The 22,714-nt window shown below is 39.7% G+C and overlaps 1 protein-coding gene across 2 annotated transcripts in view; it reads left to right on the top strand.

Moving 5' to 3' along the window:
* Nucleotides 1–22,714, top strand: part of CFH (complement factor H) — a 76,032-nt gene that overhangs the window by 5,788 nt on the left and 47,530 nt on the right. For both annotated transcript variants that reach the window (XM_034667166.1, XM_034667167.1), the window contains exons 2-3: nucleotides 12,525–12,710; nucleotides 13,276–13,381. In XM_034667166.1, coding sequence (XP_034523057.1) covers nucleotides 12,525–12,710; nucleotides 13,276–13,381 — 292 coding nt within the window. The remainder of the gene's footprint in view (nucleotides 1–12,524; nucleotides 12,711–13,275; nucleotides 13,382–22,714) is intronic.

Raw genomic sequence — 22,714 nt, 5'->3', positions numbered from 1 at the left:
TCTATGTATCTGTTTTTGTACCAGTACTAAACTGTAGGGATGACTACGGGTTTGTAATATAGCTTGACGTCTGGAATCATGATGTCTCCAGCTTTGCTTTTTTTTTTCAAGATTCCTTTGACTTTTTGGGGTCTTTTGTGCTTCATACAAATTAGGATAGGTTGTTCTAGCTCTGTGAAAAATGCTTGTGGCATTTTGATAAGGATTGCATTAAATGTGTAGATTGCTTTGGGTAGTATAGACATCTCAACAATTTCTTTTCCCAATCCATGAGCATGGAATGTTTTTCCATTTTTTGGGGTCATCTTCAGGTCCTTCATCAGCATTCTATAGTTTTCAGAGTACAGATCTTTTACCTCTTTGGTTAGGTTTATTCTTAGGTATCAGATGGGTTTGGTGCAATTATAAATGGGATCGATTCTTTGATTTCTCTTTCTGCTACTTCATGATTGGTGTATTGAAATGCAAGAGATTTCTGTATGTTGATTATGTATCCTGCAATTTTGCTGAATCGTGTATCGTTTCTACCAATTTTTTAGTGGAGTCTTAAGGGTTTTCTACATAGAGTATCATATCATCTGCAAATAGTGAAAGTTTGACTTCTTCCTTCCCAATTTGAATGCATTTTATTTCTTTTTGTTGTCTGATTGCTGAGGCTAGGACTTCTAGTACTATGTTGAATAACAATGGTGAAAGTGGACATCCCTGTCTTGTTCCTGTTGGTAGAGGAAAAGCTCTCAGTTTTTCCCCATTGAGAATTATATTACCTGGGGTTTTTCATATACAGCGTTTATGATGTTGAGATACATTCCCTCTATCCCTACTTTGTTGATGGTTTTTATCAAGAATGGATACTGTACTTTGTCAAATGCTTATTCTTAGACAAAATGCCAAGACCAAGGAATTCATCCCAAAAGAAAGAACAAGAAAAGGTCACAGGGGAAGGAAATGGTGGCAACCCTCTCCCTTGTTCTTGGAAAGGGAAGTTTATGCCCACTGCTGTCTGGGAAGCCCTCGCAAAAGAGGGAAAAATCACCCCACATGTGTTCCAGGTGTCCCTCAAATCCCTGCCTTCATCTGGACTGTGTCTGGACCATCTGCTTGCCCAGCAGCACAGTGTACCTGTGTTCCATCCCAGGCAGGCCAGCTGAGTTTCAAAACTCAAAACTTTAGGGAACCTGGCATGGTGCAGACCCATTCTGGTCCTCTGCAGGAGGGTCTAGCCATGCTGGGACTGACACAGGTTTGCGCAAGGGCATGGAGTTTGGAGCAAAGTGCACCAAAGAATCAGTGTTTGGCTTAGCCACCCTCGGCAGGTGTCTCTGGAAATGGTGCCTGTCAGCTCTTCCCCCTCCCCACCACAGAGGCGATGCCATCTCTCCCAGATGTGCTTCAAGAAGAGGCAACTGTCTCTCCCAGTACATCCCAGGAGGTCCTCAAATTGCATCTTCTGCCCCCAGGCTATCTGCCCCCCTCCACAGGAACACTGCAGCGCCTTCAGGTCTCCACACTGTCCATGCTGCAGAATTCTGAAACTCTAGTCGTTGAGCCCACTGGCTTAAAAACTCATGAAAATTAGCCCCTCTCATTTTCCCAGTCAATGTCTTTGGGGAAGTGTTTCCCTTGTGCAATCCTCTGTGCACTCCTCTCGCTCTCATTCCCTTTTTCTTTCTCTTGCCTCTCTCCAGGACCAGTGCTCCCCTCCACAGCACCTGTGATCCATTTCTCCCCTAAATCACGTCTTTGCACCTCCTACCTTCCATGATGGGGCCCCTTCTCTCCCTCTAGTTATGCAATTTGTTCTGTCAGTCCTCAGATCGATTTTGTGGCTGTTCAGAATGATTTAATATTTATCTAGCTATGTTTAAGGGATGAGGCAAGCCTAGGGTCTTCCTACCACCCTGCCATCTTAGCTCCTCCTGCAGTCATTCTAATATCAACGGTATTTATACCTAAATTGAGCAGCAGGCAGTATTAAAAATATTAGCAGTTATAATCAGTAGGCATGATATTAACATCCTGTGATCTCTTTATATGTCATTTAGTTAATTTTTTTGCAAAATAATCATACTGTATATGCATTCTGTTACTTTAATACATCTATTGTGAGATATATGTAAGAATGAATAAAATATGAATGTACTGTATTACAAATATAATAAATCACTCGTGTCAACAAGTAAAACATTCACAGCATCCCAGAAAATTCCAGTGGGTTTCTACTATGTCAGTACCCCTACCTTTCCTCAAGAAAATGTTAACATAAGAAATATGTTAAATATTTCTGGTAATTACATTTTTGCTCTTCTTTAATAGCTTCACAGGCTATGTACACATCCCTAATTACATGTTCATAGTTTTATATAGCTGAAATCATCCTATAATATCAATGTAGCTATGTGTCTTTTTACTTCATGTGATTATTATTTTATCTTATCTTTATTTTATCTTATTTACTTTATCTTTTCATGTCATTTTGTAGCATTGGTGTACTATTCCCTTGCACAATTATACCATAAATTTTTATCCAGTCAACTATTGATGATAAAGTTGTTTCCACTTTTGGCTATTAAAAAATCATATGCTGTAAATATTACCACACATGAAGTCTGGTTCATATGTGTGTTAGTTTCTCAGTGACATATTCCTAGGAGTAAAACTGCTAAGTCATAAGCAATGCTTATTTTCAACTTCACTACAAGTTGCTAAACTCTTTCCTATTGTGGTGGTTCCCATTTTCCTTTGTACCCGCAGTTCCTAATGTTCCACATTATTTCCAAATAGTGGGATTTTTAGACTTTATAAATGTTTGCCGATGTCATGTTATTTTATTCATGGTTTATTATGGTTTTCACTTTCATTTTCAGTTTGAGTAATTTTTCTTTTTTTTTTAATTTTTTATTATGTTATGTTAGTCACCATACAGTACATCATTAGTTTTTGATGTAGTGTTCCATGATTCATTGTTTGTGTATAACACCCAGTGCTCCATGCAATACGTACCCTCCTTCATACCCATCACTTCCCTAGCCCAATCCCCCACACCCCTCCCCTCTGAAGCCCTCAGTTTGTTTCCCAGAGTCCATAGTCTTTCGTGGCTCATTCCCCCTTCTGTTTACCCCCCCTTCATTCTTCTCTTCCTTCTTCTACCGATATCCCTGCTATTTCTTATGTTCCATAAATGAGTGAAACCATATGATAATTGTCTTTCTCTGACTTATTTCACTTAGCATAATCTCCTCCAGTCCCATCCATGTTGCTGCAAATGTTGGGTAATCATTCTTTCTGATGGCTTGAGTAATATTCCATTGTATATATGGACCACATCTTCTTTATCCATTCTTCTGTTGAAGGGCATCTCATCTTCTGCCCATTTTTTGATTTGATTATTTGTTTCTTGTGTACTGAGTTTGAGAAGTTCTTTATAGATCTTGGATACCAGCCTTTTATCTGTAGTTTCATTTGCAAATATCTTCTCCCATTCTGTGGGTTGCCTCTTTGTTTTGATGACTGTTTCCTTTGATGAAGTCCCACAAGTTCATTTTTTCTTTTGTTTCTCTTGCCTTTGGAGATGTGTCATGAAAGAAGTTGCCATGGCTGATGTTGAAGAGGTCACAGCCTATGTTCTCCTCTATGATTTTAATGGATTCCTGTTTCACATCGAGGTCTTTCATCCATTTGGAGTTTATCTTTGTGTATGGTGTGAGAGAGTGGTCAAGTTTCATTCTTTTGCATATAGCTGTCCAATTTTCCCAGCACCATTTATTGAAGAGACCATATTTTTTCTACTGGGTATTTGTTCCTGCTTTGTCAAAGATTAGTTGACCATAGAACCAAGGGTCTGTTTCTGGAGCCTCTATTCTGATCCATTGGTCTATGTGTCTGTTTTTGTGCCAGTACCATGCTGTCTTGGTGATCACAGCTTTGTAGTATAGCTTGAAATCAGGCAACATGATGTCCCCAGCTTTGTTTTTCCTTTTCAACATTTCCTTGGTGATTCGGGGTCTTTCCTGGTTCCACACAAATTTTAGGCTTGTTTGTTCCAGCTCTTTGAAAAATGTCATTGGTATTTTGATCAGATGGCATTGAAAGTGTAGGTTGCTCTGGGTACCATAGACATTTTAACTATGTTTATTCTTCTGATCCATGAGCATGGAATGTTTTTCCATCTTTTTATGTCTTCGTCAATGTCTTTCATCAGTGTTCTGTAGTTTCTAGAATATAGATCCTTTACCTCTCTGGTTAAGTTAATTCTGAGATATCGTATGATTTTTGGTGCTATTGTAAATGGAATTGATTCCCTAATTTCTCTTTCTTCAGTCTCATTGTTCATGTACAGAAATGCAACTGATTTCTGAGCATTGGTTTTGTATCCTGCCACATTACTGAATTGTTCAATGAGTTCTAGTAATTTGGAGGTGGAGTCTTTTGGGTTTTCCATATCATGTCATCTGCGAAGAGAGAGAGTTTGACTTCTTCTTTGCCGATTTGAATACCTTTTATTCCTTTATGTTGTCTGATTGCTGTTGCAAGGATTTCTAGTACTATGTTGAATAATAATGGCGAGAGTGGGCATCCTTGTCGTGCTCCTGATCTTAAGGGAAAGGCTTCCAGCTTTTCCCCATTGAGAATGATATTTGCTGAAGGCTTTTCATAGATGGTTTTTATGAAATTGAGGGATGTACCCTCTATCCCTATACTCTGAAAGGTTTTAATCAGGAAAGAATGCTGTATTTTGTCAAATGCTTTTTCTGCATTGAATGAAAGGATCATATGGTTCTTGTCTCTTCTCTTATTAATGTGATCTATCACACTGATCGATTTGCAAATGTTGAACCACCCTTGCATCCCAGGGATGAATCCACTTGGTCATGATGGATAATCATTTTAATATACTGTTGGATCCTATTAGCTAGGATCTTGCTGAGAATTTTGGTGTCCATATTCATCAGGGATATCAGTCTGTAATTCTTCTTTTTGATGGGGTCTTTGCCGGGTTTGGGGATCAAGGTAATACTGGCCTCATAGAATGAGTTTGGTAGTTTTCCTTCTGTTTCTATTTTTTGAAACAGCTTCAGGAAAATAGGTATTATTTCTTCTTTGAATGTTTGGTAGAATTCCCCAGGGAATCTGTCAGGCCCTGGACTCTTGTTTTTGGGAAGGTTTTGATCACTGCTTCAATCTCTTCTTAATTAATTGGTCTGTTTAAATAATCAATTTCTTCCTGTTTCAGACTTGGTAGTTTTTAGGTTTCCAGGAAGGCATCCATTTCTTCCAGGTTCTTTAATTTATTGGCATATAGTTGTTGATAATAGTTTCCAGTGATTATTTCTATTTCCTTGGTGTTGGTCATTATCTCTCCCCTTTCATTCATAATTTTATTAATTTGGGTCCTTTCTCTATTCTTTTGAATAAGTCTGGCCAGTGGCTTATCGATCTTATTTATTCTTTCAAAGAACCAGCTTCTAGTTTTGTTGACCTGCTCTACTGTCCTCCTGGTTTCTAATTCATTGATCTCTGCCCTAATCTTGATCAACTGCCCTCTCGTGTGTGGGTTAGTCCTGTTCTTCTGTTCCAGCTCCAGCTTCTTAAGGTGAAAATATAAAGACTGTGTTTTAGACTTTTCCATTCCTTTGAGTGAGGAGTGAGACTCGGACGGCTATGTATTTTCCCCTTAGGACCGCCTTTGCAGTGTCCCATAGGTTTTGGACCAGTGTGTTTTCATTATCATTGGTTTCCATTAATTGCTTAAGTTCTTTAATTCTCTGGTTTACTTAATCATTCTTAAGCAGGATGGTTCTTAGTTTCCAAGTGTTTGAGTTTCTTCCAAATTTTTCCTTGTGCTTGAGTTCCAGTTTCAAAGCATTGTGGTCTGAGAATATGCAGGGAATAATTTCAGTCTTTTGGTGTCAGTTGAGACCTGTTTTGTGACCCAGTATATGATCCATTCTGGAGAAAGTTCCATGTGCATTTGAAAAGAATGAGTATTCTGTTGTTCTAGGGTGTAGTGTTCTGTATATATCTATGAGGTCCACCTGGTCCAGTATGTCATTCAAAGCTCTTGTTTCTTTGTTGATTTTCTGCTTAGATGATCTGTCTATTGCTGAGAATGGAGTGTTGAGTTCCCCTACTATTAACGTATTATTATCTATATGTCTTTTTATTCTGGTTGTTAGCTTGAGTATCTAGCTGCTCCCCTGTTGGGGGCATAGATATTTATAATTGTTATATCCTCTTGTTGGATACCCCCTTTAAGAATTATACAGGGGCGCCTGGGTGGCACAGCGGTTAAGCGTCTGCCTTCGGCTCAGGGCGTGATCCCGGCATTATGGGATCGAGCCCGGCATTATGGGATCGAGCCCCACATCAGGCTCTTCCGCTATGAGCCTGCTTCTTCCTCTCCCACTCCCCCTGCCTGTGTTCCCTCTCTCGCTGGCTGTCTCTATCTCTGTCGAATGAATAAATAAAAATCTTTAAAAAAAAAAAGAATTATATAGTGTCCTTCTCTATCTCTAATTATAGTCTAACTACAGTCTTTAGCTTAAAATCTAATCTGTCTGATATGAGAATTGCTACCCCAGCTTTCTTTTGAGTTCTGTTGTCATGAAAAATGGTTCTCCATCTCTTCACTTTCAGTCTGGATGTACCTTTAGGTTCAAAATGGGTCTCTTGTAGACAGCATATGGATGGGTCATGTCTTTTTATCCAATCTGCAACCCTTTTATGGGGGCATTTAGGCCATTGACATTGAGAGTGATTATTGAGAGATACTATTTTAATGATGTCATGCTGCCTGTGAAGTCTTTGTTTCTATAGATTGTAAATTTCTGTTCTGTATCACTCTCGGGGTCTTTTTACTTTTTTAGAACCCCCCTTAATATTTCTTGTAGGGCTGGCTTGGTGGTCACATATTCTTTCAGTTTCTGCCGGTCTTGGAAGGTCCTTGTCTCTCCATCAATTCTGAATGACAGCCTTTCTGGATAAAGGATCCCTGGCTGCATGTTCTTCTCAGTGCTCTGAATATGTCTTGCCAGCTTTTTCTGGCTTGCCAGGTCTCTGTAGACAAGTCTGACCTTATTCTGATGTTCCTCCCTCTGTAGGTGAAGATTCTCTTCCCCCTGCCCGCTTTCAAGATTTTATCCTTGGATCTAATATTTGCGAATTGTACTATTGTGTGACGTCGTGCTGGTCTGTTCTCATTGATCTTGGGAAGGGTCCTCTCTGCCTCTTGGACACGAATGCTTTTTTCCTTCGCCAGATTAGGGAAGTTCTCAGCTACACTTTGTTCAAATATCTCTTATAGACCTCTCTCTTTCTCCACCCCCTCGGGGATGCCAATGATTCTGACATTGGAACGTTTCATCAAGTCAGTAATCTCCCGTATTCTACATTCTTGAGATTGGACTTTTTTAAAGCCAAGTTCCCACTTTTTCCTTCTTTTCTATTATCCCATCTTCCAACTCACTAATTCTTTCTTCTGCCTCACTTACCTTGGCCATCAGAGCATCCACTTTAGACTGCATTTGATTCATACCATTCTTAATTTCTGCCAGATTCACTCGCATTTCTGCCCTTAGAGATTCTATATTCTCATTAATATTTTCATTAATATTTTTTTCAAGCCTACACATCATCTTGACCATTGTCAAGATGAACTCCATTTCTGACCATTTGGTTATATCCATATCCATCAGTTCTGTGGCAGAGGCCACAGTCTCTGTTTCTTTCCTTTGTTGGGGATTCCTCCTCCTTGTCATTCTGATGAGAAGTGGTTGCAGGGATGCACAGAGCCCAAATTATTGACCAGGACCCAGGCAGTGTGCACTTGTTTTATAGGGACCTTAGGGATGTGGGCTTCTTGTTTCTTCACCCTGCCTTCTGGGGGAGGGTCCTGCTGCACTGATACTCAGGCAACCCTGTTTGGGTAGAGTTGCCCTGTCCCCTGCGAGGGGAGATGGGGATGGGCACAACGCAAACCGGTATTTCTGGGCTTTTGTTCTCTGGTGGCTTTCCCTGGTGACTTTCTGTGATTCTTCTGAGAGTTAGAGCAGCAATGGCCGTATCCTAGCCTCTGTCTCAGAACAGAAAGATCACAGTCTGCTCTCCACTGAGCTCTCCTGGCCACTTTAACTCTGTTTCTGTCGGTGCTGCTAACAACCCCACAGCATCTCAGGTTGTGCGCCCCACAGCCACTCCCCCATTCCTCGCTTCCAGGGCCCACACATCTCTGCCCTTTGTGCTTCTACCACCGCCATCCTTCCCTGGTTCCCACGCATGCTTCCAAGCTCCCGGTTGCAGTGTGGTTCGCACGCACTTCCGAGCTCCCTGTTTCAGTCTGGTTTGGGCGTGCTCCAGAGCTCCGGTTTTCAGTCTGCTTTCTCAGAGGCTACCAGTCTGTGAGTCCAGCCTGCTCCCCAGTGCAGGTGGCTACTGCTTCCCGGCGCCTGAGCGCATCGGCTCCCTCCCACTTTCGTTTATCTTCCCATATCTGTGCACGGATTCACGGCTCCCCACTTCATACCTCAATACTCAGTGCTGGAGATGTTTGTTTGTAGAGATCCAGATGTATCTTTCTGCATCTCGGGCTGATTTCATGGGTGTTCAGGATGGTCTGGTAGCTATCCAGCTCGATTCAGGGGATCAGCTGAAAAAGGGGTCCCCTACTACTCTGCCATCTTTTCTCCTCCTCCTATTTTCTGTTTTTCTCCAGTCAGTGTTTATATTTTAATTGGAGTGGTAAATCCATTTTCATTTATTGTAATTACTGACACAGTTAAGCTCAAGTCTAACATATTGCTATTTACTTTTTGTGTCATCTCTTCTTTGTTCTTCTATTCCTCCTTTCCTGTCTTTTTAAAATATTAAATATTCTTTACTATCTACTATATCATTTCTATTAGTTATATATCTTCCAATATTAATGTTTTACAAATAAGCATACTCAAATTATTACAGTCTACCCTTAATCAATACTTTCACTATATTCTAAACTATTAAACATTAAAACAGTTTAATTTCATTTGTTATCTCTTGACATTTTTGTTATTTTTATGTATTATACTCCTGAATTTTTTGCAAGCACTATAAGGCATTGTTATTGATTTTTTAAATAATATTTTTATTATGTTAGTCAGCATACAGTACATCCCTAGTTTTTGCTGTAAAGTTCCATGATTCATTACTTGCGTATAACACCCAGTGCACCATGCAATACGTGCCCTCCTTACTACCCATCACCAGCCTATCCCATTCTCCCACCACCCTCCCCCTGAAGCCCTCAGTTTGTTTCCCAGAGTCCATAGTCTCTCATGCTTCATTCCCCCTTCTCTTTACCCCCCCTTCTTCTTCCCTTTCTTCTCCTACCGATCTTCCTACTTCTTATGTTCCATAAATGAGTGAAACCATATGATAATTGTCTTTCTCTGCTCGACTTATTTCACTTAGCCTTATCTCCTCCAGTCCTGTCCATGTTGCAGCAAATGTTGAGAAATCATTCTTTTTGATGGCTGAGTAATATTCCATTGTATATACGGACCACATCTTCTTAATCCAGTCATCTGTTGAAGGGCATCTCGGCTCCTTCCACGATTTAGCTATTGTGGACAATGCTGCTATGAACATTAGGGTGCATATGGCCCTTCTCTTCACTAAGTCTGTATCTTTGGGGTAAATACCCAGTAGTGCAATGGCTGGATCATAGGGTAGCTCAATTTTTAACTTTTTAAGGGACCTCCACACTGTTTTCCAAAGTGGCTGTACCAATGCATTCCCACCAACAATGTAAGAGGGATCCCCTTTCTCCACATCCTCTCCAACAATTGTTGTTTCCTGCCTTGTCATTGTTATTGATTTTAAATCAATCCCTTTTAAAATTTTGTTAAAATATATGTAGCATGTTATTTATTATTTTCCAGTAGTCTTTTTATTAGCCTATATATTTATTTTCTTCAGATCTACTTATTTAATATTACCGTTTTTTGTTTATATACAGGATCATTTTTCTTCAGCCTTGAGAGCTTTAGTGGGGTTTTTCGAAGTGTCAGACTGCCATTGTTGAATTCTCTCTGCTTTTCATTTGTTTGAGAATGTGTTTCTATTCTCCTTCATTTTGCAATATGGTTTTTCTGGGTTCAGAGTTCTCTGTTGCCATTTATTTTTCAGCACTTTAGAAATGCCAGCACATTGTCTTCATGCCTCAGTTGAAACTGTTACAAACATACTGTTATTTTCATTGTTCTCCTAAAAGAAATGTGTGTTCTTTTCTCTGTCTGCTTTTAAGATTTTGCCTTTATCTTTGGTTTTCAGCAAAGTATAGTTTTTCTTTGTATTTACCCTTTTGGTTTGTTGTGGGTTTTTTGCTTTTTGTTTTTCTTGTTTTGTTTTGTTTTTTGAGCTTTTGAATCTGAGAGTTGATTTTCTGTCATCAATTTTGGAAACCTTTGAGCTATTCTTTCTTCAAATATTTCTGTCTTTTCTCTTCTCTAGTTTTGGAACTTTATTTAGACATACATATATCACTTGACTCCACACATTTATAAATGTAGTCTCTTTTATTTGTTACGGTGCTTTCTACACTTTTATCTTTCTGTATTTATTTTGGATATTTGTACATCAATCTTCTTCAGATTTAATACATTTGTGTTCTGCTATCTGCATTTGGCTCTTAACTCCACAACTCAATCATCCAGTGCGATTTATTTTGGATATTTATTTTGTAATTTTAGCAAAACACATGATTATTTTTATAGCATCAATTTTCTTTTGAATACCTTTGTCTTTTACTCATTTCATCTATTAGTTTCCTATATTTCCTTTAACACACTTAAAACAGCTATTTTAAAGAAACTTGACACTAATTCCAACATCTGGATCTCAGTGTCTGCTTCTATGAGCCATTTATTTTTGTTTCACTTCTTGATCACATTTTTTTGCTTCTTTATGTGTCTTCCAGTTTTTTATCTAAAGCCATACATTTCATATGAAATAAATGTATGATAATGTTTATATTATTTACCTCCCATTGACAAGTGTTTGCTCTTTCTTGATCTAATCAAGAAACGAATTCAAATGGGTCTGAGTTGCACTTCTATTTTGAGTCAGTCCACTTCTGGTTTCAAAAGTCTCAATGTAAAGACCTTCTTGGCCTTTTATCAAGTACCTGGTTGGTCTCTTCTTCCTCCATCCCAGAACACTCGGAGAGATTTATCCTGTTTTGCTGATGTTTTGACCTCTGCTCTTAAATCTTACCCCAAGTGACTTTTAAATATGTCAACTGTCTTGATGAGGATACAGTTGTGTATTTGAAGCAAGACCTTTTTCTTATTGGGACTTTTTCTATGAGACTATAGGAACTTTCACTTCACTCTTAAGAAACTACTTAGGCTTCAGCAGAACAGCGTCATTCTGAAGGGATTCCAACCAAATTTTTCATGTTAAACATGCCTCCAAAAGTTGGTCTCATTTTTCTTTTCCTCATCACATTCCTCCACTCAGGCAAAGCCTGATCTTCAATCCATACCCAGAGTTGGCAAACACGACCAGATAAGAAATGGCCAAAAACTATATGTTTGCATAAAACAGGCCCTTCCCACTTTGGTTTAGTTCATTTAATCCTTTTTCTCCTCACAATTTCCAGTTCCTTTCATACACACACACACACACGCATGCACGCACGAGTTTGTTGTTTTTCCAATTTGCTGCAGGAATGTTCTGTTTATTGCATCATATTTGGGATGTTCCCATTCAAGTTTGTGTCATCTTGCCGTGCTTTATTTTTCTAAATAGAATTTATCTACCTGTAATGCATATCATACATCTGTGTAATTACTTATTTAATAACTAACTTCCCTAGTAGAGCAAAAATACTTAAGACCAGGAACTTTGTCTCTTTTAAAATTTGTTTTTTCTATAGAACTTAGAATAGTGCCTAGTAAGCATTTTCCAAATCAATGAGTGAATAGCAGAATGCAGTGCAGCAGTTAAGAATGATATGATATGTCCCCCATATTCCCTGGCTAAGAGGTCAGAGACAGCAAATGTTCCCTTAGTTCATTTTAAAACTTTCCATTTGTACATAAATTTCAGCTGGCAGATATTGTCAATAATCTCACCTTTGATGACTTTTGTGTGTGTTGTACTTACATCCCCAAAGGATAAGTAACTTTCAGCTTTCTACAATGATGTCTCTGTTGTTCCATAATCTTCATGCAGTGACATGCACTTATGGCTTCTCAATTTATTTTTAGGTCTAATGTAGTGATAAAATAATAAACAGAATCATTATTTTGGCTAAAAAATATAGTAAAGGAAAACTATTTCTATGGAAAGCTATTTTTATAAATTTATGTTGATTCAATTTCTATAAGGTAAAAAATATATTTTATATATTTTAAGACATACTTTTGGATGGACCTGTAACAGCATAGGTATTTTTAAAAGCAAAAATAACCAAAGCATATTGTTTTATATTTTAAAACAATTTAAATAAGCACTTAAAGCACTAACTTTGTTTTTATTGTTTATAGATTGCAAAGGACCCCCTCCAAGAAAACAAACTGAAATTTTGTCAGGTGCCTGGCCTGACCAAACATATCCAGAGGGCACTCGGGCCACATATAAATGCCGACCTGGATTTAGAACTCTTGGAGCTATTATAATGGAATGCAAGAATGGAGAATGGGAGTCTCTTAATCCATTGAGGATATGCCGGGGTAAATAATTCATATATTTGTGAAATTTGTGAAAACTTTAGTTATGAAAATACTGAATGTTTGATATTGTAGCAATATTAGTTGAATTATAGCACAACTGTGATTAAAATACAAAATCATATGCCATCACTATTCTTTTTTTTAATGTAGAACTTCAATTTTTTTAAAGATTTTATTTATTTATTTGACAGAGATAGAGACAGCCAGCGAGAGAGGGAACACAAGCAGGGGGAGTTGGAGAGGAAGAAGCAGGCTCATAGTGGACAGGGCTGATGTGGGGCTCGATCCCATAACGCCGGGAGCACGCCCTGAGCCAAAGGCAGACGCTTAACTGCTGTGCCACCCAGGCGCCCCCATCACTATTCTTAATAAGGAGTTGTAATATAAAAAAAAAAAAAACCAACCATACAGATAAGTTTAATTTTAAAAGGATAATTGACATTTTTCACCTTTGCACATCTTCAGTTATGTCCTCTGATATAATATCGAATGTCATTTTCCTTGAACTCCTACATAAAATGTGTTTCCCTGTGTTACATAATAATATCATTCTTTTGCATTTTAGAAAGGCCCTGTGGACATCCTGGAGATACTCCTTTTGGTTCTTTCCAGCTTGAAAGAGGAAATGAGTTTGTATATGGTGCAAAGGTTGTTTACACATGTGATGAGGGGTATGTAGTCAATATTAAAAGTGATTTATAATTGAGACAGTTATAATTTAGGTAGTAAATAGGAACTGTACTAATTAGTATTTTTAAGGTTGCTTTATTTTTCTATGAGCATTTTTATAAGTACCATCCAAGTAGTCTGAAAAATTAAGCCATAATGGAAATGATGATATTTGGATACCAAATTATCTCCTCGACACTGAAAAATTGAAATGAATTATAATTACTCTGGTAGAGTGTAGTTATAGGAGGGCTGGAAAATAGTATACATATAAATAAGGGTTTATTCCAAGTTCTGACTACATTCTATTATGGGCAGAGTATATGGGAGTTCAGTGTGTCAGGGACAGTGGGAATGGTAACAAAATCAGATTACTTACGGCACCTCCTTTAATAAAAGCTTATAAAATTTAGGAGAAGCAAATATTTTATACTGAAATAATAGTAACTACCATTTTTTAAGTTTCCGTGGTCTACAAATTATTCTTATCACGTGGACCAAAAATGCTACCACATTCATAATCATTGACTCTTCGTTCTCTAACCACATACTGGATTTTCATGGCTAATCTTAACACTATGATACCTCCTCAGTGTTCTTTATTTCTGTTATTCCCAGCCAAGTCAAAAAATTATTTTGAAGAAAGTTTCATATATGAGAAAACCAATGTCATTTCAATTTTATGCCACATAAATATAAATAGGATCAAGAAATTACAAACTGGGGGCTCCTGGGAGGCTTAGCCAGTTAAGTGTCCACCTGCTGCTCAGGTCATGATTGCAGGGTCCTGGGATGGAGCCCGGAGGGGGCTTCCTGCTCAACGGGGAGTCTGCTACTCCTTCCCTCTCTGCAACCCCCCTCTCACTCTCTCTCAAATGAATAAATAATCTTTTTAAAAAAAATAAATTACAAATTGATTATTATTCTTGTCTCAATTATTTCTTTATTTGAGGCAATACAATGCAATATTTTAAAGTTGAGGCTTTGGAGTAAGCCTGCATCCCAAAACTCCACAACTCAATAACTGTATTATCATTTTAATAACCCTTCACTCCCATTTCCTCAATTCTAGAAATAGAAACACAGCAGATACATCATAGGATTGGTGGAAGAAATAAATAAGACACACACTGAAGCCCTTAGAAGATTTCCTAAGATATTGACACCAATAAGTCTTAGTTCTTATGAATTTAGGCTCTCTTTGGCCACTACCTGAGGGAGATATTTCAAAGACATTTTTAGCCCAACTTTCAATCATTACTGATGACTTTAATTACACATGACCAAATAGATGAAGACCAACTGGGCCTAAACTTTCTAATTGCCTCACTCTTCACCTCTGAAATATCCCTTTCAATCCAGGCTAGTCTGGCCCCTTTAGGTTCCACATTTGACCTGGCAAAAGGGATCAAACTTGGGATACCTGGGTGGCTCAGTCAGTTAAGCACATCTGCCTTTGTGGTTTTTTTTTTCTTTTATTTTATTTTATTATATTATGTTAATCACCATACAGTACATCCCCCGATTCCGATGTAAAGTTTGATGCTTCATTAGGTTGCATATAACACCCAGTGCACCATGCAATACGTGCCCTCCTTACTACCCATCACCAGTCTATCCCATTCCCCCACCCCCTCCCCTCTGAAGTCTTCAGTTTGTTTCTCATAGTCCATAGTCTCTCATGTTTCATTCCCCCTTCTGATTACCCCCCTTTTCTTTATCCCTTTCTTCCCCTACCGATCATCCTAGTTCTTATGTTCCATAGATGAGAGAAATCATATGATAATTGTCTTTCTCTGCTTGACTTATTTCACTTAGCATTATCTCCTCCAGTGCCGTCCATGTTGCAGCAAATGTTGAGAATTCGTTCTTTCTGATAGCTGAGTAATATTCCATTGTATATATGGACCACAGCTTCTTAATCCAGTCATCTGTTGAAGGGCATCTCGGCTCCTTCCATGATTTGGCTATTGTGGACAATGCAGCTATGAACATTGGGGTGCATATGGCCCTTCTCTTTACTACGTCTGTATCTTTGGGGTAAACACCCAGTAGTGCAATGGCTGGGTCATAGGGTAGTTCAATTTTTAACTTTTTAAGGGACCTCCACACTGTTTTCCAGAGTGGCTGTACCAACTTGCATTCCCACCAACAATGTAGGAGGGATCCCCTTTCTCCACATCCTCTCCAACAATTGTTGTTTCTTGCCTTGTCTATCTTTGCCATTCTAACTGGCGTAAGGTGGTATCTCAGTGTGGTTTTGATTTGAATTTCCCTGATGGCTAATGATTTTGAACATTTTTTCATGTGTCTGTTAGCCATTTGTATGTCTTCATTGGAAAAGTGTCTGTTCATATCTTCTGCCCATTTTATGATTTGTTTATTTGTTTCTCGTGTATTGAGTTTGAGAAGTTCTTTGTAGATCTTGGATACCAGTCCTTTATCTGTGGTGTCCTTTGCAAATATATTCTCCCATTCCGTGGGCTGTCTCTTAGTTTTTTTGACTGTTTCCTTGGCTGTGCAGAAGCTCTTTATCCTGATAAAGTCCCATAAGTTCATTTTATCTTTTATTTCTCTTGCCTTTGGAGATGTGTCGTGAAAAAGGTTGCTCTGGCCGATGTCATAGAAGTTGTTGCCTATGTTCTCCTCTAGAATTTTGATGGATTCCTGTCTCACATTGAGGTCTTTCATCCATTTGGAGTTTATTTTTGTGTATGGTGTGAGAGAGTGGTCAAGTTTCATTCTTTTGCATGTAGCTGTCCAATTTTCCCAGCACCATTTATTGAAGAGACTGTCTTTTTTCCACCGGATGTTTTTTCCTGCTTTATCAAAGATTAGTTGCCCAAAGAGCCGAGGGTCCATTTCTGGGTTCTCTATTCTGTTCCATTGGTCGATGTGTCTGTTTTTGTGCCAGTACCATGCTGTCTTTGTGATCACAGCTTTGTAGTACAGCTCGAAATCCGGCATTGTGATGCCCCCAGCTTTGTTTTTCCTTTTCAACAGTTCCTTGGAGATTCGGGGCCTTTTCTGGTTCCATACAAATTTAAGGACTATTTGTTCCAGTTCTTTGAAAAATGTCCTCGGTATTTTGATCGGGATAGCATTGAAAGTGTAGATTGCTCTGGGTAGTATGGACATTTTAACTATGTTAATTCTTCCAATCCATGAGCATGGAATATTTTTCCATCTTTTTATGTCTTCCTCAATATCTTTCAAAAGTGATCTATAGTTTCTAGCATATAGGTCCTTTACGTCTCTGGTTAAGTTAATTCCAAGGTAACGCATGGTTTTTGGTGTTATTGTAAATGGGATGGATTCCCTAATTTCTCTTTCTTCAGTCTCGTTATTCGTGTATAGAAATGCAACTGATTTCTGGGCATTGATTTTGTATCCTGCCACCTTACTGAATTGTTCTATAACTTCTAATAGTTTGGGAGTGGATTCCTTTGGGTTTTCCATATAGAGTATCATGTCATCTGCAAAGAGAGACAGTTTGACTTCTTCTTTGCCGATTTGGATACCTTTGATCCCTTTTTGTCTTCTGATTGCTGTTGCAAGGACTTCTAGTACTATGTTGAATAATAGTGGCGAGAGTGGGCATCCTTGTCGTGTTCCTGATCTTAAGGGAAAGGCTTCCAGCTTTTCCCCATTGAGAATAATGCTTGCAGTAGGCTTTTCATAGATGGCTTTTATGAGATTGAGAAATGTACCCTCTATTCCTACACTCTGAAGGGTTTTAATCAGGAAAGGATGCTGTATTTTGTCAAATGCTTTTTCTGCATCAATTGAGAGGATCATATGGTTCTTGAGTCTTTTCTTGTTGATATGATGTATCACATTGATTGATTTGCGAGTGTTGAACCATGCTTGCATCCCAGGTATGAATCCCACTTGGTCATGATGGATAATCCTTTTAATGTACTGTTGGATTCTATTAGCAAGGATCTTGTTGAGGATTTTGGCATCCATATTCATTAGAGAAATCGGTCTGTAATTCTCCTTTTTGAGGGGGTCTTTGCCTGGTTTGGGGATCAAGGTAATATTAGCCTCATAGAATGAGTTTGGTAGCTTTCCTTCTGTTTCTATTTTTTGAAATAGCTTTAGGAGAATAGGTATTATTTCTTCTTTGAATGTTTGGTAGAATTCCCCAGGAAAACCGTCTGGGCCTGGAGTTTTATTATTTGGAAGGTTGTTTATCACTGACTCAATTTCTTCATAGTTAATTGGCCTATTTAAGAAATCTATTTCTTCCTGTTTCAGTCTTGGTAGTTTATAGGTTTCCAGGAAGGCCTCCATCTCTTCCAGATTGTTTAGTTTTTTGGCATATAGCTGTTGATAAAAGTTTCTAATAATCCTTGCAATTTCAATGGTGCTGGTCGTGACCTCTCCCTTTTCAGTCATAATTTTAATAATCTCAGTCCTTTCTCTTTGTTTTTGGACAAGTTTTGCCAGTGGTCTATCAATTTTATGGATTCTCTCAAAGAACCAGCTTCTAGTCCTGTTGATCTGCTCTACTGTGGTTCTGGTCTCTAATTCATTGATTTCTGCTCTAATCTTGGTCAACTCCTTCCTTGTCAGTGGGTTAGGCCTGTCCCTCTGTTGCTGTTCCAGTTTCTTGAGGTGAGAATATAGAAACTGCATTTTAGATTTTTCTATTCTTTTGAGTGAGGCTTGGATGGCTATGTATTTCCCCCTTAGGACTGCCTTTGCAGTATCCCATAGGTTTTGGACCGTTGTGTATTCATTCTCGTTGGTCTCCATAAATTGTTTAATTTGTTTTTTGATTTCCTGGTTTATCGAGTCATTCTTGAGCAGGATGGTTCTTAGCCTCCAAGTGTTTGAGTTTCTTCCAGGTTTTTCCTTGTGGTTGAGTTCCAATTTCAGAGCGTTGTGGTCTGAGAATATGCAGGGGATAATTTCAATCTTTTGGTATTGGCTGAGACCTGTTTTGTGTCCCAGAGCATGATCTATTCTTGAGAATGTTCCATGGGCATTTGAATAGAATGAGTATTCTTTGGTTCTGGGGTGTAGTGTTCTATATATATCTATGAGGTCCAACTCGTCGAGTATGGCATTCAAAGCCTTTGATTCTTTGCTTAGTTTTTGCCAGGGTGTTCTGTCTATTTCTGATAGTGGGGTGTTGAGGTCCCCTACTATTACTGTGTTCTTATCTATATGTCTCTTTATTTTGGTTAAGAGTTGGCTTGTGTATCTTGCTGCTCCCCTGTTGGGGGCATATATATTAATAATTGTCATATCCACTTGTTGAATACTTCCTTTAAGAATAATATAGTGCCCTTCTGTATCTCTCTCTATGGCCTCTAGTTTAAAATCCAGTCTATCTGATATGAGAATTGCTACTCCAGCTTTCTTTTGAGGTCCATTTGCGTGGAAGATGGTACTCCATCCCCTTACTCTAAGTCTGAATGCATCTTTGGGTTCAAAATGAGTCTCTTGTAGACAGCAAATGGATGGGTCATGTCTTTTTATCCAATCTGCAACCCTGTGGCGTTTTATGGGAGAGTTTAAGCCATTTAGATTGATAGAGATTATTGACAGATATGATTTTAATGATGCCATTTCTCTTTAAAGTCTTTGTATCGGTTGTGACTTGCTGCTCTGTATCACTCTTGGGGCCTTTTTACCTTTATAGAGCCCCCCTTAATATCTCCTGTAGGGCTGGTTTCGTGGTTACGAAATTGGTTAATGATTGGCGATTTTGGAACGTCTTTATTTCTCCATCAATTCTGAATGACAGCTTTGCTGGATAAAGGATCCTTGGCTGCATGTTTTTCTCTGAAAGAGCTTTAAAAATGCCCCCCCAAGCCTTTCTCTCATTCCAGGTCTCTGTAGACAGGTCTGACGTAATCCTGATACCTTTGCCTTGGTACGTGAGAAATTTCTTTGCCCTGGCCGCTTTCAATACTGTATCCTTGGATCTAATATTTGCGAATTGCACTATGACATGCCGTGGCGTAGGTTTGTCCTGGTTGAGCTTGGATGGGGTCCTCTCTGCCTCTTGGACACGAATGCTTGTTTCCCTTGCTAGATTAGGGAAGTTTTCAGCTACAATTTGTTCAAATATCTCTTCTAGACCTCTGTTTTTCTCCACCCCTTCAGGGATGCCGATGATTCTGACATTGGATCGTTTCATAGAGTCAGTAATCTCCCGTAATCTACATTCGTGGGCGTGGATTTTTTTAAGACCAGCTTCTATTTTCGTTTTTTCTTCTACTAACCCATCCTCCAATTCGCTAACGCGTTCCTCTGCCTCGGTGACCCTGGCCGTCAGAGCCTCTAGTTTTGACTGTATTTGGCCCACTGAGTTTTTAATTTCTGTCAGATTCGCTCTCATTTCTGCCCTTAGGGATTCTATATTCTCAGCAACGCTTTCTCTGATGCTTTTTTCAAGTTTACTCATCATCTTGACCATTGTTGCTCTGAATTCCATTTCTGATAATTGGGATACATCCATATGTATTAATTCTGTGGCCGAGGCCANTTTCCGGGCTTTTGTTCTCTGGCGGCTTTCCCTGGCGGTTTGCTATGCCTCTTCTGAGAGAGCAGCAGCGGCTGAAATTCAGCCTCTGTCTCAGAACAGAGGGATCGCGGATCGTTCTCCACTGATGTTCTGGCCACTTTAACTCTGTTTCTGTTGGTGCTGCTCAACCCTGCAGCATCCCGGGCTGTGCGCCCCACACCCGGCGTCCCAGCCCTCACTTCCAGGGCCGGCACGTCTCTGTCCTTTGTGTTTCCAACCCCGCCCGCCGCCAGCCGCCCCGCGCGGGCTCCCGGAGCTCCCCGTCTCAGTCTGGTGTCTCACGGGTGCTGACCGCGAGTCCGCCTGCTCCCCCGTGCAGGTGGCCCTCCAGCCGCCAGCCGCCCCGCGGACGCTCCCGGAGCTCCCGGTCTCAGCCTCGATCCAGTGAGCACACCGGAGCTCCGGAGCTCCGTGAGATGCTTGGTGGTGCACGCTCCCGGCTCACGGACTCAGTCTGCCGTTTCCAGAGTGCGGGTCCACGGTCCGCCCGCTCCCCGGTGCAGGTGGCCCGCCAGCCGCCCTGCGCGCGCTCCTCGAGCTAGCGTTCTAAGTCTGCTGTCTCGCGGGTGCCGTCCGCGAGTCCGCCTGCTCCCCCGTGCAGGTGGCCCGCCAACCGCCAGCCGTCCCGCGTGCGCTCCCNCCGGAGCTCCCTTCTCAGCCTGCTGTCTCAAGCGTGCGGGTCCGCGGTCTGTCCGCTCCCCCTTGCAGGTGGCTACCGCTTCCCGGGGCCCTGACACAGCGGCTCCCTCCCCCTTCTGTTTAGCTTCCGATATCTGTGCGCGGTTTCACGGCTCCCCGCTTCATACCTTGATACTCAGCGCTGGAGGTGTTCATTTGTAGAGATCCAGATGTATCTTCCTGTGTCTCAGGCTGATTCCGTGTGTTCCTGCTGGTCTGGTACCTATCCAGCTCAACTCAGGGGACTGGCTGAAAAAGGGGTCCCCTACTCCTCCCCCATCTTAACCTCCCCCAGCACATATGCCTTTGGCTCGGGTCATGGTCCCAGGGTCCCGGGATTGAGTCCCACATCAGGCTCCCTGCTCAGCAAGGAACCTCCTTCTCCCTCTGCTTGCCACCCCCCCACCCCCGCTTGTACTCTTGTGCTCTCTCTCTCCCCCCCGTCTCTCTTTCACTCTCTCTTTCTGTAAATAAATAAATAAAATCTTTAAAAAAAAAAAAAAGAAGTTATCGAAACTCATAGACTCCTTCCACCAAATTCCCTAAATCTCAGTAATAAAAAGTATTTATAATTTGGTGAAGAAATTTCCCGCATACTTAACTTCTGACTCTGGCTCTGCTTAATTTATCTTTGCTTCCTTCTGCTTATATAAATTATGAGCAAACTCTGCTAGAGACTCTATAAGAATAACTGTCTCCACCACTCAGCTGGAGCCTCCAAAAAGGACTAGATATTCATCAGTGAATTAAAAGTCCTTGGACCTTGCAAAATAAGCAAGCATCAGTATTTTATGCTATTTTTAAATTTTTTGAGGGATAATTTTACCTATCTGAAGGAATGTAACTCTTTTGACCCAGTTGTGGCATCAATGTAGAATAGGCTTACTGTGCCCATGGTTCTTCCAGTCAACCGCCCCTCTTTTGATTCCTTGTCCCCACCCACTTTTCCTCTTCTGAATACCAATTTAACTGAATACTAGCCACTTATCAAGATATTCAATATGGATATCCTGTTTCAGTATCCTACAGGATACTGAAGCACTCTGCAAAAAGTATTTCTGGTATTTTGCCTGGCTGGGGTTGCAGAAACGTGAGCTGTTACTTTTCCCCAACAACCAACATTTGGACAATCTCTTTTTCTTCCCCCTTTCCCTATATATAGTGGCCTTCAGGAGTTTTGTGTGGTATTTTGCAGAATTCCTGAAAGAGCTTTGGGGGATTGGGTGGGTTTCTGGTATAGATGGAAAATGATAACCAGGAAATCTACTTTCTATGTTGGAAGGGTACAAGTAGAAGAGACAGAGAAGGAATTTTAATAGCCAATTATTTTGTTCCTTTATATGACAGAGCCATAGAGTAAATGTTGACTTCAAGTTCTGTGACTCTCATTGAATCTATTGAAATGTTTTCTTCTTTTAGATAATTAGGAACAAATCCATAACATTCAAAGAAAGACAAAGTATTTTTTGAGGGAGAAAGTTTTTCTTTTCTTGTGTAATGGTGAAATAATCCTTATTTGCAGATGAAGGAAATATTTGTCTAAGTAGCATTATTTAGAAGTTTATGAAAGTTCTGTTTTCAAAATTATCTCTCTTGTGGTTATCAAAATGCTGCCCATTATTTTGTTTTTGAGAAAAAGCTTTTTACCTCTAGCCATTCACTCTAATATTAAGAAGGATGCTTTGCCTTGATCTAAAGCCTCTGGTAATGATTGCGCATTTTGCATCTGTCCCAGGGAACTGTCTTTGAGTAGAGCATTTTAGATTTTAAGGATGGGCTTGATGGGTTATGACAGTTAGATAAATTTGACATTGAATGTGTTATATATGCAGACCTGACTTGATGACTGCACTCTGGAAAAAATAATTAATTAAAAATAATAAAAAATTTAAAATAAAAAATTAACCTCATGCTAAGAAATTTGGGCTACTGCTATCCTTGATTATGTAAAAAGTCCAAAATGTTCCAAAAATATAATTGTGGAGGGTAGGAGTATGGAACAAGACTGGAGGAACGGTAACATATTGTTAGCTCTTGATTATTACCATCTTTTTGGTTTTTGGTTTGGGTTCAAGGAGGTTATAACATTGTTAAATGTAACTAACTGACTGACTCA

This window comes from Ailuropoda melanoleuca, chromosome 8, assembly GCF_002007445.2.
Source record: "Ailuropoda melanoleuca isolate Jingjing chromosome 8, ASM200744v2, whole genome shotgun sequence".
Lineage (NCBI taxonomy): Eukaryota > Metazoa > Chordata > Mammalia > Carnivora > Ursidae > Ailuropoda > Ailuropoda melanoleuca.
This window is presented reverse-complemented; position numbering and strand designations above follow the sequence as displayed.